The following is a 21,567-nucleotide window of genomic DNA, read 5'->3' as shown; positions in this document are numbered from 1 at the left end:
CAAAAAGTACTTAATGAAAAAATGTTTTATTATAGTGTTTTGGAAAGCTCTCGAGATAAGCTATAAAAATATGCAATAAAATGTAGGGGGTTCCATTTAAAAAAATAAGGTTGACCTTGAAATGACCTTAAAGGACATGGTCAAGATCAAAGTCAAGGTCATCATCTTACTCCTTGCTTGAAACCATACAACTTTGCTATTGGACATTTTCTCCAAAATGCATTCTAACTAAAGATATTAGGGGGTCCGATACTTTTCGATGACCCTGTATAAGATTAAAATCTACATCGAAATATTATTAATGTTTTAAATAAATTTTAGAATATATTTACCTATATTTGACGTAAAATATAAATATACTAAAAAATATTTAGAAATATTAGAGATAGAAAATCGAAAAATAGGAAAATGTTATGAAAATTTAAAATTTGAAAATTATCAATTTTTTAAATTTAAAAATACATCAATTTTTTGCATATCCAGCAACACATTTATTTGTGATTTCTGAATATCTGTAAAATTTTATCTTCTCTACAGAAAAGAATAAATAATGCATAAGACTAGGTATATACTTTGAAAAGAGGTATTTTAAATCAGGAATGAAAATAATCAACAAAAAAGCTGAATATTAAATTCTTATGCCTTTTTTATGCTAAAAGTCATCGTATATAATATAAATCACATATTATTTTATTATAATAATTACGAATAAAAACGTAAATATTTTTTTATCCTCTTATTTCTACGATAGTGTGCATTAGACAGATTTATATAGTGCGACTAGTAATTAACGATAGTTTAAGAAACGTTTAAAAGATACAACTTTTAAAATGTAGCAAGCAGTATTTGTTTTAAGTAATGATCAGAGATTAATAAAATGTGTATTTTGTAGAATAATAATCAATTAGTTTTTAATACTAATCGGTAGCCAATGTTGTAGCACTGCCTCGCGTAGCGCGTGTAGTAAAGTTACGTACATATGTAAAGCTTTGTAAAGAAAAAAAATATACGAAAAACTTATGAACACGTTTCGTCGTCACGTTTGCATGTAAATACAGCGTGCGAAAAATATTGTAAATCTTTTGTACGTAGCCGAAACGAGTTGTATCTTTGCAGCTTTTTTCCACATGTGATATAGAAGGTAGGCTCTAATGTGTTATAACCAGACGAATATTTATGTAACATACACAAAGAAAGCAATAAAGTTATCTGTACTTGTATAACCCGAAACACCTATCAGAATTTCGTGCAACAATCAAATTTCATTACGTACGTAAAATTTGATTAACCCGCGGTAACTCGCCGCGACACTGACATGTCTGCACGCTTTTTCAAATTACATATTAGCAAACGCGAAATGTAAAAAAAATTACACATTAAATTTTTTTATCTTTTTTAAAATAATCATCGTGTTTCATCAGTGCCTAATATTGTAAATAAAAAAATATATTATAATACATAAAATATTGTGATTAATAACACAAATTTACTTCCGAATAAAAAAGATTGCTAACTGATTCGATTCGCACGTTTACGCGCGTTAATCGCTTACAATATTTTTGCTAACGAATATAACTTCCGATTACATTACATTTATCTGTACCATCGTTTTCTCTTTTTCTCGAATTCTTTTTTGTCGTTTCGCTTGCCGTAGTCGATAACGAGGCCATTCAACGTTTAAGAGCTTGCAAACATTTCCCGTCCAATCAAACGCATTGTGAATCCGAAGGTGCCATCTCACATCCCTCGCGTCTCGACATATACACGTTAAGGCAAAAGCAAATAATCGACTATTGACGTGGGCAACCACTTTGTGTAATGCATTGCGTGTCGCGCTAGTTACAATCGCCAATGCATTCGGTACAAAATTACTCCAACGAAAATTGGAAACGTCACTTTGCATCCGAGCGTATGCCTGTCAAACTTTAACGACCATTTTTACTATTTATACATTCGATCGAAGTTCATTTAAAGAGGAAACAATATGTTTCAATAATATTAATTGGAGTACCATATATTTACTTGTAGACTTACTGGTCACTTACATTTTTAATAAGTGCAAGCGAATATTAAAATACTCATTTTATTAGAGTAGAAATTAAAATTTAGTATAAATAAATACAAATAGTATGAATTTAAAAAGTTATGTAATAGACAACACGTGCGTTTCTTTTAGCATTCGTACGTGAATTATGTTAATCACAGTGGCGCATCTAATCATTGAGCAACGCGGTCAAGGCAAACGGGTATTGTCTACTACTAGTTGGTTTTTATCCTATGGATTATACTTCCTTCATCAATATTCAAGTAGTAAAAAAATGATAATTTCTACAATATTATATAATACAATATAATTTATGTAAATTTAAATAACAGCTAATCTTTTCCACTTTAAAAGTATCGTATTGTATTTTCTCTATTACATATTATAAAATGTCTTCTAGAATACAAAACATCCCAACGTTATTTTTTTTAACAAAAATAATCTTCTATTTTTTTTCGTCTTACGAAAAGCCTTACTGTCACGCTGTATTATCTTTTCATATTCTTCACACGTGGAGTGTGTAGATATTTCTTTAACACTATACTAATCGAAAGACGACATCTAAAAATTCAATCAATAATATTCGATAGAAATAATTAAAGTAGGTATATAAGTTATTCGTGGATTAACAGTTAATACAAATATCTTTCTAAGCTAGTTACATCAGATGTAATAAATAAAGATATAAGGTTTCATGTTGAAGATGAAGTTGTTCATGCCATATTATGTTACAACAACTTGTCAGAGATGCACAGTACAGATCATCTCGCGCGAGATAGAGAGAAATCTTCCATCTAAAGTTTCCTGGCACGTACGTATAAACCCCTAACAACAGACTGTCGACAGAGTCGCCCGTCAACAGCATGTCGACAACAGACGCGCATCCAACATTCTCGAGAATCATCCCAAGGATATTGTCTTTTCACTATGTCTATCTCGATACTGTCCAAGATGTACTTCCTCGTGTGCCATATCCTATCGCAATTTACTTGCATTTTTTCGCGACTTTCAGTTTACTTTGTACATCACAATGAGATAATACAATTCATAAGATTCGACTGGTCACGATATAATACAGTTCACGATGTGTGTTTCCATTAAAGACACACTGAGCCTTTATCAAAAGCTTTTATCAAAAGATTTATGACGTTTATTTTAACAGACATCTATTTTGATGTTAAAATAATTCTTTTGATGTTATGTTACTATGTGAAATATAATTACAATATTATTGCATTGTATTTTCACTTAATATATAAAAATATCTTACCATTGCAATTTTGATAAAATAATAACATTTTTTATAAACTATTATTTAAAATTAAATAAGTTTAATTATAATAAAATATAATAAATATTATATAATATAAATACTTATATAATATAATAAATATTATATAAGTTTAGATTATAAAATTAAACTGTAAGTAGCACTCTTGAATAAGAGTAGCAAATTTTCACTTTTTTTGGAGCGAAATTCACTCCGAAGGAAAGAAATCTCACTTTTTTTTTTTAAAGTGAATCTCACTCCAAAAGTGTGAAATCTCACTCCAAAAAAAGTGGAAGTGCCACTCTTATTCCATAGTGCAAATTTTTCACTCTTTTTCCATAGTGACAGTATTTTTAACTCTTTTGGAGTGAGATTTCACTCCAAGAAATTTAGAGAATAATAAAATGACTTAAATGACACGGATGCAACAGTTTCTTTCTACTGTAACAAGACTCACGGCATGAAAAAGCTTTCCATTTCCTTTTTTTCTTCTTATCACTTCATCTCTCTTCTTGTCTCATCTTGGCGGACAACAAGCGAGTACACGTTCTCTCTCTGTCATTGATCTGATGCATCCGCGCACAAATAGACATAACTCGTGTGATGCTTTACACTTGTAAACGGAAAACTGTGCACCTGTAGTGACAAACGATTTTATTCGCATATATATACGGGCCACCATTGTGTCAGCAGATTGCTTTTGTGAATTACTCGTATTGTTTCCCTAAAAAAGAGCCTAACGCATCGAATTTGGAACGGTTTTCTTGGCTCTATGTTCGCGACTAGAATTTTGTGAATGATGAATTGTTCTTAAAAGTTAAATCATTCCTTCTGCATCAAATATCACTACATATCTTCCTATAATTATTAATTAATATCAAAAAAAAACCTTATTGTAAATCATTATTTCGTATTTTCAATAGAAAGCTTGATGTCTCTTTCACATAAATATATATATATATATATGTATATGTATATATATATATATCTTTGTAGAGAAAAATATCAAATATAGGATGTTTATATAAGTTTAATTATTAATGATTAATTTGCTAATAATATATTGTTAAGGTGACCTTCATTAATACATCTTTTAAATCGTGTCAGAACTTTGCTTTTGTGAATATTATCGCCGCATTCACAGATGCAGAAACATACATCACCACCCTTACTCTTTTCATCTGTAGAATACGAATAAAATTGAATAGCGAGCGGTGCCGGAAAACATTCCAGATTCTTTCATATGTAAAACTGTGCCGAAATCAGCCATGCATCATTGTTTCGAACGTATGCATCTAACAATAAGAGAACTATTCGCATGATTGAAGTATATTTCGCCATTTTATTACTCTTTTACATTTTCATAACAAACTTAATAATATCGTAACTGTTCGTATAATTAATTTACGTACAATCGACTTAATAATTAATTCATTTTTTACAAAAGATTAATTGATAGATAATATTTAATTGACCATGTAATTCTTATTTTAAATCATTCAAAAATGTGAATTTGTATTCAATTTATATTACATTACATGTTGAGTTTCGTTTTTAATAAATGGCTTATACACGAAATCGAGAAATAAACAGCACAGAAGTGGAAATACGACAGCACCGAAATCCCGGATACAACAATGTCGCGAGTGTGTGCACAGTCGAGAGGGCAAGCAAGCACTCTTGCGTGGTATCGAGGTATCTCCTACGAGTAGTCGCAAATATGCAACGAGCAAACAACGACAGGTAACGTAGTGACGACATACCTTGTATCAAGGAAATGGAAAATAAGGGTAGAAACACAAATGTACGCAGAGTGGTCTCTCTCTCTCTCTCTCTCTGCCTCGTTTTTTTTTCGATTCAATTCCTCCGCTACACATGCATATACGAATACGTGCTACTCCTTTCCCGAGATAACGTCGATAACGTACGAGACACGTTATTCGCGTATCGAAATTCCGATCGTCCAACGTCACCTTTGCCTAGCTCGAGCGACAAGCGAAACGTTCTCTGGTCGTTCTACGTGCGTGTCAGTGTGTTTCCAGTTTGCGGGATTCCTTTGATCACGATTTTGAACGTAAAGCGAATGTATCGCGAAATACGGCCGGAAATAGGTGACGAAGTAAATGATTTTGAAGCGAAAGAGAAAATTTGTCGTTTTTAATCAAATTGCGTAAATTTTGGTTTTGCAATCAAAATATATCTCGCAGAAAATATCCTAATCACAAAGAAAATGACGGTTGTAACACACACCATCTACCTTTTTTTTTATCTAGAGGAACCAACAAATATGAACAATTCTTTTATATATTTGCTTCTGTTTCGATCTTCCGAAAAATACAAAATCTAGACAATTTTGTTTAAATTTCTTTTAAAATTTCATGTGTTAATATTGTTTTTTAAATTAATTAAAATATTATACAAGATTATTGCTTGTTAACAATCTTGAATTACAGTCATTGATAAAAGTATTTAACTTTGTTGGTACGTATTATCACTCTGTATTTCTCTTATTCTCATCCACGCTTAAAATTGTTAATAGAACAAACTCACCGCCATCACTGCGCTGTGTAACGCCTCTCTTGTCCCCTTTTCCCATATTTCCGTCTTCCGCTACTCCCTTCAGGATAAGATGCTCGTTCCTTGGATCCTACCTAGAATCCAATTGCAAAGTATTCCGTTATATTTATTCCGTATACATAAAATGAGTATATGTATATGTATGAGTGTGTATGTGTATGTATGTGTATATATACAGAGTGAGTCTGATAAAAAGTTCATGTTTTTCTTGAAAACGGTTAGAAAATAGGGGGAAGACACCCATTATCAAAATTGTAGGGTAAGTAGGGGGACATGCTTTGGTGACCTTGAGTAACGTTAAATGTGTCCTTGGTTTTCATACTATCAGAGTAAAAAGATTTTTTTAATGGGAAGGAGTATTTTTTACTCGTTCGATGGTGCTCAATGAGCTGAATAATTTTGCATTAGATTATCTTTTCGAAAATTTAACTATTGTCGGGATACATAAATCAAAATAAGTCAGATTGAAACCCTACCATTTGTTTGGAAACATTCTGACTGTGTTCCAAAATTGACTGCCAGTACTGAAAATCTATAGTGCACATAACGTAAACTGTAGCATTTTCAGCTGGCAGTAAATTTGGAACACAGCCTCTGTTGAGTTCTCGTCTCGTATCTCAATCAACTATGGTGAACAATTTGATTTATTTTAGTTTATATCCTGATACAATAATTGAATTTTTGAAAAGATACTCTAATACAAAGTTATTCAGCTTATTGAGAAGTGGCATGATAGCACCATCGAAAGAACGAGTAAAAAATACCCCTTCCTATTTAAAAAAGATTTTTTAATTTGTAGTATGAAAAGGATATTTAAGGTTATTCAAGGTCATCAAAGTATGTTCCCCTACTATAATTTTGATAACAAGTATCTTCTTTCTACCTCAAACCATTTTTGAGAAAAACGTGGTGAACTTTATATCAGACTCACCCTGTGTATATATGATGTGTGTGTATATATTATATATGATGTGTGTGTATATATACATATATAAACACACACGCATATATGAACGTCTAGCTATTCCTTTCACACAATTCCTTTTATTCCACCGTGTAAATATAATTTCTGTTTTCCGCATTGATATATAAAACCCGTCGCAAAAGATAAACAAGATTCCGACTATGTGATATGAAATTGCAATCGTTTTTTTCCGATTATGAAAACATCATGTACAGTATTCATTGTTTACACAATGATCGTGGCGTTAAATTTAATACAGTTTATGAATAGATAAAATAATATTTACGGATTGAGGATTATTTTGAAACATTTAAAGTTCCTAATTAGTAGCCGCGGCCATATTGGATTGGATATTATAAGCGAGACACATTAAAGTTTCTCGCATGCCATTTGTTAAGTAAAAAGAATTTAGATAAAACAAAATAATTCCCCCCACTTCACGTGCTTTTTACGACTATTTACTGACTGTATGAATTTCTTTAAAAAGTAGAAATATGATAATTTTATAATTAACCGTCGCCACTATTTGTCAATCTGATTTATTCTTCATACTACTAATTGTAAAAAAAAAGAACAATCTTTTTAATAATATGATTCAATAATAGGGTTTTTCCTAAAAATATAATAGGCGCAATTCTCTCGACCGTCTGTAACTTCAGTTTAAAGCAACGTAAACCTGATACTCACGAGCACGATATTACATGCCAAGAGGGGAGACAAGAGAGAGAACGAAAAGAGAATCTCTTGTTCGCAATTTTGAATTTCACGAGCCTTTGTGGCACCATCTCTTGTTCCAGGCCGGATCGAATTCACGCATGCATCACTGTGGCATGATAGCACTAAAACTCACACGCCAAGGGATCCTTTTAAATTATCGAGACAGTAGCGCTAATTTTGTACTACATCAATAATGTCTTACTTAAAAACTAGAATGTATAGATAATTACCACATAATAATGCAAATTGATAAGATGATCCAATTGTTCGAAATTTTAGAATGATTTACTATTGTTATTATTCCAAGTGATATATTTTAGCCATTTAAGACCGTAATTAGAAAAAAAATCGTTAACGAAGTGTGAAATGCTTCAAACATAATGCATCTAGAAGGATAGGCTCGCACATTGCACGTGCAACATAGATATATTAGATATCATGCTGGTCACGTGCCATCGACGAAGAATGACTGTTAATAATATAAAACAGAGAGGCGTGATTCTTCTTCTTTCTCTATTCTTCCTGTCGCGATCTATAGATTTGTGAATATGGAAGCGAGCGAAAAAAATCAACAATGAAAATTTTGCTTGATATTATGTATTTTCATTTTTTCTATTTCTTGCAATAAATCAATCATGCTTACTTAGTGATAGTCAAATATCTTATAATTTTATTGTTTTCTCTCTTTAGCGTTTATATAAAAATATTTATAATTATATTATATATTGTCACAGTCAAAATGTGACTAACTCAATAAACGTATACATTTACTGTAGCCTGCTGTACCTAATCAATGTATACATTTACTATACGTAAATGTTATACATTTACTAAAGTTAACACTTTGACTATGACAATACAAGAGATGGCTCTTTTGTCTACAAATCGATTGCCTACAGTATCGTTTGCCTACATCACTTTTGCTGACAGTTCATTTGCGCACAAAAATTATTGCCTACAGCTCAATTGTCTACATGCACTTTTACGCACAAATAAAAATTTTAGAAACGAAGTACAAGTATTGTTGCCTACAGCTCGATTGTCTACAAGCACTTTTGCGCACAAATATAAAACCAAGGTTAAGTTAAGTGAGAAAATAATTTGTATTTTTAAAACATAGAATTTATGTTTTAAAGCAGAAAATTTGTTTTAAAACAGAATCTGTGTTTTTAAAGTAGAGAATATAGTACATGTAGGCAATCGATCTGTAAGCAATAATATATGTAGGCAAATGTGATTTCGTCTTTAAAAATTTTATTTGTGTGCAAAAGTGCTTGTAGGCAATCGAGCTGTAGGCAAACGGGATCCCCCCACAATACAACAGAAATTGGTTATTCTTGTTTCTAAATTAAGACATGGTACATTTAATCCTACAGAATTTTATTTTTGAAAAAATTAAACTGTTACATTCTAAAATAAAATTTTTGAAATATAGATAAATCATTTTCTGTGAAAAATACAAAGAATTTTATCATGCATTTCCTTTTCGAATTTAAAAAAAATATAAATGTAGAAAAGAGATTTAAAATGTATAATAAAATTTGAATAGTATTAAAAAAAAAACATACAAAAAAGGGAAAAAAAGATTCGAAAAAAAATGTAAGGCAAAATCAGAGCCAAACAAACCGTGGATCTATTTGCCTTTTTTTTGGTGATTTCAGTAAACAAACATGACATCAGAACGTAAATTAAAGGATAAACGGAATGTAACATGTCGATGGTCCTAAGTTTTAGGCCACGAGGGAAACGCGCGCGATAGGGCCCAACGCGCTTTCACGTTAAACGATCGAGGATACGGCACGCCATACCATTCCGACCGAGAAATTCGCAACGCTGTTACGGTGCTTCCGGACGAATAAGTAACGAGTTTACGCTCGCAGGATTTCAATTTCACGTTGAAAACTTATTGGAACACTATCATCGTATTCTCCATTCTCGCTCCTAACAAGTTGCATTGAACGTCAAGTCTAAAATGTAGTTGACTACATTTCAGGCAAATGAATAATCATGATGACATGGCATTTAAATAGAAAGTCTTGTCTAATAATTTATAATATTTCTATTTCTTAATAATATAATATCTGCTGTTTAAAAGCGCGTTTATTTCTTGATATAATACAGTTGAAAATACGTTTGTATAAAATCTAAAATGCTCTTTTAGACTATTATAAAATATGGTATATACTTCTTTTTTAAATATTCTAGAAACTTTTTATTAATATACATTTTATATCTTAATAATCTTTGGAAAAAAAACCTCTTTAATGTATTTAACGTGTTAAAATTACAGAGACTGGGATGATATTTTTTTAGTAATATATATAGGGAAAACCGGGACTCGTTGGCATAAGATGCAAATTGGCATTGCGTTTCGTTTATGTATTTATGATGAAGAAAACAATGGAAAAGTTACTGCAAAATATTTCTTTTACAATATAGGTTCTTCTCCCCAAGTTTCATTTAAATCAAACAAGTATTACAATAGAAAAAGAAAAAAGTCTGATTCATGAGCAAGCAAGTAAATTTTTGATCATTTCATAATTTCGTAGTATATCGTCCTTCAGCTTGAGAAAGCAAATCTAGGCGATGTATAATTAGTTAAAAGAAAAGTGTTTGTTAGTATATAATACGTTATTTTGAGTAATAATGATAATTTGTTATAATAAAATGATCAAAATTAGACGTGTGCAGGGATGAGGTACGTTCCTAGGTAGAATACGGAGTCATAATTAAGTCATAATGGTATCACAGAACGCCATCATGACGTCATTTGATACCTAAAAATTGACTTATAAATGACGAATGAGGTCATGATGATGTCCTCATGACTTCTGTGTTCTACTTGAGTAGCTCATATCTTAAGAAAAGATTAGGTTAACTCACTGTACCACACGTGTAAACATTCAATTACAATTTAACACTGACAAAACATTTTATGTTTAATTATTTAATATTTCTATATTAAAATAAAGTAAAATTAAAATAATTTACGCTTGTTTTTCTGTAACAACATTTTGCTATTTGAAAATACATTACAAAATAACTTTTAAAGATACAATTTTTACTACGAAGTACATATATACTATCTAATTTTTATTTCTATTACTTTTCTATTATGTTTTTATTAATTTAATATAGAGTTTATCATATAGAGACAATTTATACTGTGATATGTATCAATTTACCCTACATATCAGGATAAGTTAATTACAATGTAGCATATCCGTATTTCATTCATTGCAAAGAAACTATACAGTGTATAGAACCATTACTAGTATGAAAATGTAGAGAAAGGTTCTCTCTGTCATATTGATATATTTTAATCATAATAATTAATTGTTAAAAAACCTAATGCCGAAATTGTGAAAACTGTGCCAACGAGATCCGGTCTCCCATATTTCTATGTTACTATAACATCAATCTTTTTGTAGCTTTTAAATATTTATATAAAATATATTTCTCTAAATTATATATAAATATCTAATATTGATTCAACTTTTCATACGATTCTGTCTTCGCCAGAAAATTAAAATACATTTTTTGCTAATTCGCATAGTTTTATGTACATGTCTTTAAAAAACTAAGATACATTTTTAATATATTTCTAAATTATTCAAGAGATAAAAGAGACTATTGTACCGCAATTCATTCAAAATATTGATCTTTTCGACAAGTAAATAAACACTGAAAACCTGATGCCGTACATGAGATGGATTCAATGGTTCCGAAGCATCTAATAAAAAGGAAACATGCAAACGGCTCATGCTATCTGTAGTTTTAACCATACAAGCATATATTTCTACTATTTGCTATCATAGCTACATTTTCAAAGCTTTTTTTAGCGGAACGATCGATTGCTATCACGACGAAATCGGTAAATATTAAACCAAATATAAATTTAATATTATTACTGTACGTGATAATCTTTTGTTTTACTAAACCTATTAATTTTATATATTAAATATTATTAAAATATTATTTAAATTGTCCATTTGCATTGTACGTTTTACAACAATTCTCATTTTTATCAAATCGAAATGTAAATTTACTTCTCACAATTATCATAAATTTTTTTTAATTAACAAAGAGTAAGAAATGCAAAGAGATTCTCAACTTAAATCCTAGCATTCGAACGCGTCGTAAAAATATCTTGGTCTCCACAGGCTTATAAAAAAACTAGTTACATATATATGCCATATCATATACCGCACTATAACGCGGAGTAAACGTGACCCGAGAAAGTCCTCCTTCCTTTTCGACTTATCTCCGCGAAGAGGATTTTCCAATCCTGCCTAGCATGATCTTGCTGGTACGTCCATCAGACACTGATAAGAGATCGAAGATTCTCTTTGAAAATTCGATATCTCGATGAAACGTATCAACAGGACCTTCATTAAACCGGTCGAGGAACGAAACGATGTAATCGAGAGATGAAATCCTCGCTACAGAACGAAAGATCTATACGATGCGTTGTATATCCTGGAAAAGGAAAGACAGGAACAATATGCAAGAGTCGCGACCGAGCCTGGAGATCGCTGCTATCGGAGAATTTCGCAATTTCCGGCTGAATCCGACAATTTCCTCTCGGCGACGCGTTCGTCGCACGCGGCGCGGAACTTTTCGCGCGATAGACCAACCGATTGGTCTAATTTACGTTATGGTCGCGAGCTAAAATTGAAGAGAAAAATTCAGGAAATGTGTGTGTATGGAACGATCAAGGGCAAACACCGAAAAACCGAAGAAATGTAACATTCAGAGCGCTTTGGCCTTATTGACTGTAAGATTATTGACTTGTATCGATAATCTACGCATTTTTTAAATTTGATTATTTCTCTTTTTCTGAAGTGTATTCCTTTGTAAAAGAACATATATGAATTAATTAAAATACATATATGTAATTATAAAATACAATGTGCATTGTATGTCTCTTTAATATAAACTTACTCCTCAAATTATATATACTATGATCGTTGGAAAGGAGATGATTATTATCGATAGAAAGAGATTAACACTGTCCATCGAACGAAAGACAGATGCCAATATCATTGGAAAATTAATTGAATTTCTTTAAATTATTTTCAGAAATATTAAAAATTTTGCATATTCACACAAGAAAGAAGTTTTGCTGAAGTATTTAAAAATTTAACTAAATACAGATGAAAATAATTTTGTTGGACTATCAAAATAATGATGTAGATCACTCAAACTAAATGCTAGAATGTCAAAATTTTTTGCAACATTGCTCATCATACTTGAGATTCTTACATAATTATTTTGATGGTCCAACAAAATTATTTTCAGATCTGTATTTACCTAGATTTTTAAATATTTCAGCAAAATCGTTTTCTCTATACGGAATAACTGGCCCATCTAACAAAGTCTAACGAAACTTAATGCCCATGCCGATAAATCAGATCGAATAAAGCCGTGAGTGTGTCGCTAAATCGAATTTGATAATATGGCTATCTTGTAAAAACTAAGGATGCAACAGATCGTAAAATTACCGGATACCGAATATCGGATATCCGAGAAGGCAATTTCTTCGAGTCAGATATCCGACATTTTCCGGATATCCGACTGGATTTCGGAAAATTGTCTTCTAAAAAAAAGGCTGTAGAGAAAAAATTGTAATTTTGCAACAATGTATAAGATATTATACGCATACTTATTTCTAAAACGTTTGTATAATAACAAATCAATAATTTAATGATCTAAAATTTCAACCGGGTATATTCCCGGATACTAATGAAAACTATGATATCCAGCTATCCGGTCGGATAGTAAAAAAGTGCCGGATAATACAGGATACCGGATACTTTTCGGATATCTCCAGTGCATCCCTAGTAAAAACCAATAAATCGTGAAATTTATGTTGATCCCCTTCAACTCTTTTCTTTCCTTGGCATTGTGCACTAGTGAAGAAAACCCTCGATGTATTTATAAATTCACGGACTCGAGTTAAACGTTAGGAATTTGTAAATAAAATTCGCGAGAATACTATAATACCATTTGGGTGATACACGGATTCTCTGTGATATTGGCTATTCTTATATAAAATACATATCACTGTACTATGCGTTGTATATATGTGTGTGTATATATATTCTTTTACACAAAATTGTAAAACGCAACGGAATTATACTACTTCGAGCAAATAACTTGTCATCAAACATATATAATGTTATAAAATATGTTTATTTTATATACAAAATATGCACATAAATATGCAGTTTCTATTCCTTTCAAAATAAATTCCAACGCATTCTTACAATATCCTTGCATGTTATCTATGACAAGTGTGCGTCATAAAAAGTAAATTTTAACTAAAATTTTTGCGTTATTCTAATTTTTGTATATATTATATTTGAAAATATATAATTATCATGTCATGCATTATGTTATGTTATATTAATTGTCATATAATTCTAATGTGCATGTCTTCCTTACGAAAATATTAGAATTAATGTAAAATAAAATATAGCCTCGTCTAAGTATATATTCTCAAGTTTAACATATAATCATATAAAACAAAGGCAAATAATCGATTAATCATTATTTTTCATCTTTTACTACAACAGCATTCTATTTATGATAATCCAGCAAGTACATAATTGTTTGCATTTATTCTAAGAAATCTAATTTTATCAATTCAAAATCTCATCCGATTTAATAAATCACAAGAGAAAAACTACAATCATTTTCAATTGTAAGAATTCACTGCCTCGAGCTTATCGAGAAAAGTATTCCTCTCGTTTCTCATTTCTCCATTCATACTGAAAGTTAAAATCAACTAAGGACAACCTTTCACCAATACTTCAAACTTTTATTCTTTCATCTCCTTTATTATGTTCTTACTCAAAACTCACAGACTTACTATGACATTTTGCTCTATTTTCACAATCGTTCCAATAGTGTTTCTCACTTTTCATTACGTTATCATATCTAATTAATCTAATTTATTTCACATTATTATTTACACACAACTATTTTAAAGTATTAATTAACAACGATCCATTACCTTAGATAAAATTTTTCCATAAACTTTATACTCGCCAATATTTCAGCGTATCATTGTAAAGCATTGATCTTGGCAATAAAAAACTACTTCAGAATTGCTGCTATTGTTCAAACAAAAAAATAATAGTTGTAAGAAGTAGGTACTAGAAAAATTTAAACATTGAACATAATTTTCTCTCTATTTTATACCCGAATATTTTTCTCTTTCGAAAAGAAAAAATCCCGCTACTTATATATACATATATATATAACTTTTCGCTAAATTAATCCTTAATTCTCTACTGAATTCCTTTTATCTTTTCTAATGCAACTAATTTGGCATTGAGATGACGAGTGCACTTGACAAATTTCTCGTTTCTTCAACGACGCTCGAAACTAATTTTCTACGAAATTGAGATTCCTCCTAAATTCAGAGGTATATTCAATAACTCAGCAGCAACGGGAATTAATATTAATTGCTCACCTTTATCTCGTGTTACAACTCATCACGGGCACACCGTCGAGAGCGCCTAACTTCCGTCACAGCACGACTAGTAGTCCACTCTCGATCTGCTACTCTTCTCTCGGCGATTATGCGTGCCGTGCGAGAAGGGGGTAATATCGCACCCCTTTCTCCCGCTCAGAAGATGCGCGACTGATGTGATGTTGAACCGATATCTATCTGTTCATCGCGATCCTCGCTTTCTCTCTTTCTCTCTCTCTCTCTCTCTCTCTCTTCCTCTCTTTTTTTCCGTTTTCACTTGCTCATCGTCGTGCGTTGTGCTGAGATCGAATCAGCTTTCTTGCTTGTCGAGTGGACCACCCTATCAAATGTACATGTCTCTTGCCATTTTAGATTTTTGCGTCCCGCAGGATATGAACGGCTCTCGGAACCGACCGGCACCGACTGAACTCCTACCGGACGGCAACCCGGAGGACGACGTTCGTGCTCCTGCGCCCCGCAACCCTTGCTAAACGAGACGGCGCTGGGCGTCCTCTGGCATAGATTTCGAGAATGGATCAGCAACATCAGCAACAAGGTTGATAATGTAAAATTCTTGCATCAATACGAGTCTACCAACATCGCATAATTCTCGTTAATGTTAACTATAAACTCTTTTACTTAGATTCGTAGATCGTTATACTTATTGAAAACCAAAAGTTATATAAATACTTTTTTAAACACTAATTTAAATGGACATATGATAATAATATAAATTTGTTGGATATTTACTGTCTTCAAAATTTAACATTTCCTAAAATAACTTCTTCAGATTTGTATTAATAATAATAAGAATAAAATTTTCCTTTTACTAGCTACTGGTACAATAAATTAAGAACTTATCGATAGAGTGACTACCAAAGAGTATGCTCGTACACCGATAAATAGCATCAGTCGATAGGGCCAATTCAATGGTTAGATAACGATTGATCAAAATATTAATATTAGAAGAAAAAAATATAACAAGAAAACCTAATTTAAATATCGCACACTAAAAAATTGTTTATTTGACTGAATTAATTTAATTTATCTTTATTTCTTTCGTTAGAGAATATATGTAGATATTTAAGTGTGAAATATACTCAAGCAGAACAACAAGTTATTATGATATAAAAATGATACCAAAATGATCATTAAAAGTAATTTTTCAATTATTGCCGATTCATTTTAATGTCATTTTGATGTTATCGTGATTTGTTGGTCTGCTTAGGTACTCTATATTAGGTACTTGACTTAAAAACATATATTCTCCAACGAAAGAAATAAAAACAACTCAATTAATTTACTCAAATGAACAATTTTTTCTCAATATATAAATAAATTTTAAATATTATTAAGTATCGATTACAAATGAGATAGAGATAGAGAGAGAGAGAGAGAGAGAGAGAGAGAGAGAAAGGACGCGTTAATTAACTGGGGATAAATTTATAACACTTATATAGACAATGTAATATTGATTGTTATATATATATAATATTATATAATATTGACTACAATGTTGACTAAATGTACCAATCCCAGAGAACGAGATATTAAAGATTTATAAAAAATAAGACAGAAAAATATTCTGATTTAAAAAATTGACAAGATCAATATTATTACATTCTATACAGAGTCCAATAACTTGTAATTTCTGTTTTCACTGTATTTAATTTTACAGTCGTATTTGTTCTTAAACATTTACCTTGTTTTTATGACCAGAGAACAGGAGAAAACGTATTAGAGGAAATTTTCATGGGAATATTCTACAACTCGCGATCGAGTTTAAAAATGTTACGACGCACTCGTCGCTAGAACGCATTCGTTACCAATTAAAGTGCATAAAATATTAAAACCTCAGTATGATATTATCGTTACGGTGCATTAACGTATATTTATGTTGTAGACGTTAACGACATCTGAATATAAGAGCAACAATCACTCAAATGTAAAAGGCTGAAAGGCAATATCGCTTAATTTTTCTGCCATACCACTTTTATAGTGCGATATCGTTCTAATCTTGTCTATTTCTTCATTTATTGCGTTATCATGCAGTACAGATGAGTTAAAATGGTCCACAATTAAGCCTTGTGGAGTTAAACTCGAAAGGGTCTGACTCGACGAGATCTTTAATTATCCGTCGTAAGGAAATATTTGCGTAGCAATAATCGTGACTAAATATTCATTAACTTTCAATACCGGGACTTTCGTCCTTTCGCCGGCAGGCTCGCCATGAGGAAATAGAGAAAACACACTGTTCTCCGTCGAATTCATAATTCATGACTCGTTACATCTAACTATTCTAGGTGATTCGAAGCAACATCGGGCCCTTATGCATATTGATACTTTCGGGAGAGCGTTAACTCTTTCCCCCCTGAACACTTAGACGTCGTACGAGATGTTTGCGCATAATTCCACTCATCGTGTTTAGATACTCGAGTGTTCATTCGCATGCCCCCGGGAAATGTTTGCGCAATCCCTCCCGATGATATCTCACCCTCCCCTCTGAGATGACAAGTTAACCGATAAATACTTCGCTTCGTATTATCTTACCACAACGCTTTCTTCCTCTTTCCTCGTTCAATAGCGTTTCAGTAGCAGAACAGGGATTGACATCGCTCGCTTGACGGCAAAATGCGAAATTCTTCGATACTATCTCCTTCTAAGCGTTGTTAATCTTAAATAGGGTGATATTCTTGGTATTCTTTAAAACTTTGTTCTGAAAAAGGAAAATAAAAAATATACACACACGGAAGTTTAAAAATTCATTATTTTTACACACATTTCTTTATCACATCTAATACTGACTAATTTAATACTGAAAATTAGTATTACTTATTTTAATGAATTATTTATTTTATTAAAAACATTATTAAAAGCACTAAATTTTAGTGCTTTTAGTATTCAAGTAAGTAATTAATTATCTAGCGTTTTTCAATACCTAATAAATTAATTGGTCCGTATTAAATGTCTGTAAGGGAAATAAAAATATTACTAATGTAAGTTGAAATATAACATAATATACTAGTAAAAAATATAAATATAAATTTTGAAATATGTAAAATATCTAGCTCGAGATTGATAAGCAACAATTAGTAGTTAGGAAGGTTAAAAAACACGAGCAACGTTTACAGCATACATTAAGAATTAAGTTAGCTTTTTATCTATAAATTAAACGTTTGGACTGTAAACATTTTGTCTGTCTGCGTTAGATATTGCATAAAGTCTTTAATACTTGAGCACATATTCATAATTTATCCAGCATTGATATTTATTCAATTTTTTTACTTGGTTTTCGCAATTCAATTTTTTGAAGACGACTTTAATAATAGAATTTTAACTTTGGACTTTGATTTTTCTCGCCATCCAACGACGAAATAGTTAAACTCACTTAGAAATTTATCAATTTTATATTGTTTTTTATTCGTAACATTTTCTTAAATACAATAAATATAACATTTGTTTATTTTATTTATTTTAGTTTAATTAATTAATTTATTTTATTAAGATTTTAGGTGGGGTATGGTGTTCTAAATAATTACTACCTAAAATAATTTAAATCACTTACCTACTTAAAGATTAACCTGTAATCCTATACTCATCCGAACGCCACGATCACGCAACAATTTTCTCGACACTTCTTCCCGAATAATGACACACACGGGCCGAACAGTAGAATTGTAACAATCGCACAACACCCGATTTGGCTTATTCGATACTGCCATTCCAAGATACGTCCACGTCTCGTACGACCGCGCTCCCGTCGCATCGGTTATACAATGCGAAATGCGCGTTAACCATCCTCAGTGTGCGAGATTCACCCAACGTTCGCATGCTTAAATGACCATTGCCTGTCGCCTAATGTGTAATTGTGTACGATTAGACGCGCCCGGTGTTTGTTTATACGCGCGAGACGGTTCGGCGTGCGCGAGAATGGACGTGCTTATCTCGAAATGTAACGTGACGCGACACGGTAGAGATCTACTAACACAGTGTATCTCATCTATCGATGAGCGATACGAACTTGGCGACAAGCGGATCGCCGAGCGACTTCACGCCGTTTCTCCTTCGACGACACGATTCGCGCAGCACTCAGCGAACTATTGGCAATTCGATATGCAATTTGACGATACAATTTGCACACCAGATTCATTTCCGAGAGAGAAATGTCGTTTGTAAAACACGAAAGAGAGACGTGAAATTCGAATATGTATAATTTCGATTGCGCGATACGCACAGCATGGCACAGAAAAAACGGTTTTACTGAAGTACCTATCTAAAAATTTAGCTAAATACAGATCTGAAAATAATTTTGTTGCTAAAGCATCAAAAATTTTTTGCAACGTTGTTCACCATGCTTGAGTTTCTTACGTAATTATTTTGATAATCCAACAAAAGTATTTCCAGATCTGGGGAGCGATTGTGTATCTTGAAACAAAATGAAAAATTTAAAAGTGAGCAAATTTACAATAGGCATGTTCTTTTTAGTTGAATTTCTTGCACGGTTCATCTTTTCTTTTTTTTCTCTCCAACGTGGAAGAATTTTAACTAAAAAGAACAGATCTTCGGTGTTGCGTTAACTAATGAAATTATAAATATTCTAATAGTAAATTCGCTCTTTTTTTATAATATTCGTCTCGTTTCAAACTATACAATCAACTCTATCTCTATATGTAGCTAAATTTTTAAACAATACATCAGCAAAATCGTTCTTTCCGTGACACGAGACTAGACGCAAACGTGACTCACGAATAACGCAGGAGAACAGCAACTTCAATTAAATTTCTAATCAACATTGTACGAAATGAAATCAGATGAGATTTAGAGAGATTTAATTAATAATAATGCTTTTTGATACGAGATGACATGCGACGATCTCGTGTTATTCATTTAACTGATTTTAACACATGCGAGCACTTTTAATTACGTACACGACTTCCATGAAGAGTGAAATGCAGCTAGCGTTTTCAAACCGATTCTCGATTACGGCACGTAAAATAACAGGGCTATTGTTGAACAACGAAAAGTTACATCGATCACGTGACTGACCGTGCGACATTTTCAAATGATACGTTACAGTTTCATTCAGTTCAAATTTCGATCGTGGAAATCTCGCATTCTGTGATGACATAAATACACAAATTGACATAAGGCATGCATTTTTTCGTACCTGTACCATTGTGAATTACAATTTTTTGAAATTAGACATTTTTCGTGCATCTAACAACATCATTTATGCCTATTTTCATCGGTGTATGTAGATTAATTTAATTTAATCTTGATGTACTCTTTACCTTTTTCTACTTTAAAGAATTAAAAACAGATTTTAACATTTAAAAAGGATATATGATATTTTTTACATCATGTTACAATCCCTCACTGAGCGGCTAAGTAACAATCGAATGTAATATATTAGCGATTTTTATCTTTAGATCCAACCAATCATATTAAATAGCTACTTGGTGTGCAGTTGTGGCGTTTAAGAGCCTTATTCTCTCGAAAAATATCACATACAAAAATACTATAATAAGTAATAAAAAATATATACATCAATGGACATTAGGAGTCAACGCTAGAACAATTGCGCAAAAAAACTTGATATAACATCCAAGAGTATATACAGAGGTGTCGTAAAACACAATTGCGTCGCAATTATAACAGTATTTACAGCACTGATCGGTTGACAACGTGCGACCTTAATCTCTCTAAACCTTTACCGCGTCGCGTTTCGCATCCATCGCGCTATAAAATGACTACACGTGTACAAAAATAAACAGGGGTGCTGAATATCGTCTGTCATTCAATAATCAGTCGATTGTCCTAATGCGATTGTTGGATGTATGCTCGAGTCTCTTCACGCGCGTGTTTATCATTTTACAGTCATCAAAAAGATGAATCTCACGGACATTATACCGACAGAATGCCGAATATCGTAGACACATTATCGTATATATCGAGCGAATGATTGCGACAGTTAATTATTTGCTTGCTCGAACGTGTCATGTAATTGTGAAACGCGCATATGTACGCAATCGCCCAGCTACCGTCATTTGTCGTCGTTCTGACGTTAAACTGACGTTTATGATAATATTTTGATGTCAAAATGATGCCAATGGGTACGGTCAACGTGGTCGACGCTACAAATGCTTTAAAGCATTTTCGGATTGATCAATTGGCAAAATCTATTTTTTTTTATCGATCAGTCAAATGCTTTAAAGCCTTTTTAGTGAAACTTTGACTCAATAAACATCTATAACTTGCTATTTGGGCAGGACTGCGCATTCGAATCTCACATGGACATTGCCTTCCTTACGTTTTATTATCTCTAAAAATGAATGGTTCAGCAAAAAAGTAGCTTTACAATTTGTGTTGTAAGATTTTTTATAATAGTTCTTGCCTTTAGTTCTTCGCATAAACCAATATCATATTGAAGAAACTTACAATTGTAAAGCTTTTTCTATTGAACACGCGCGCGCGCGCGCGCGCAGCTATTGATATATAAATAAATATTTACGCAG

The 21,567-nt window shown here is 31.9% G+C and overlaps 1 protein-coding gene across 2 annotated transcripts in view; it reads right to left on the bottom strand.

The window, feature by feature from the left end:
- The window catches only part of LOC108725317 (uncharacterized), a 96,637-nt gene extending 81,156 nt beyond the window's left edge, over nt 1-15,481 (bottom strand). For both annotated transcript variants that reach the window (XM_018452254.1, XM_018452255.1), the window contains exons 1-2: nt 15,053-15,481; nt 5,865-5,965 (exon numbers count right to left, since the gene is read on the bottom strand). In XM_018452254.1, the coding sequence (XP_018307756.1) occupies nt 5,865-5,910 (46 nt within the window). In that variant the 5' untranslated portion in view covers nt 5,911-5,965; nt 15,053-15,481. The remainder of the gene's footprint in view (nt 1-5,864; nt 5,966-15,052) is intronic.
- Between the last annotated feature and the right edge of the window lie 6,086 nt (nt 15,482-21,567).

Source organism: Mycetomoellerius zeteki, unplaced genomic scaffold (genome assembly GCF_001594055.1).
Source record: "Mycetomoellerius zeteki isolate Tzet28-1 unplaced genomic scaffold, Tzet1.0 scaffold336, whole genome shotgun sequence".
Lineage (NCBI taxonomy): Eukaryota > Metazoa > Arthropoda > Insecta > Hymenoptera > Formicidae > Mycetomoellerius > Mycetomoellerius zeteki.
Note: the sequence above shows the minus strand (reverse complement) of the source record. Positions and strands in the feature narration are given on the sequence as shown.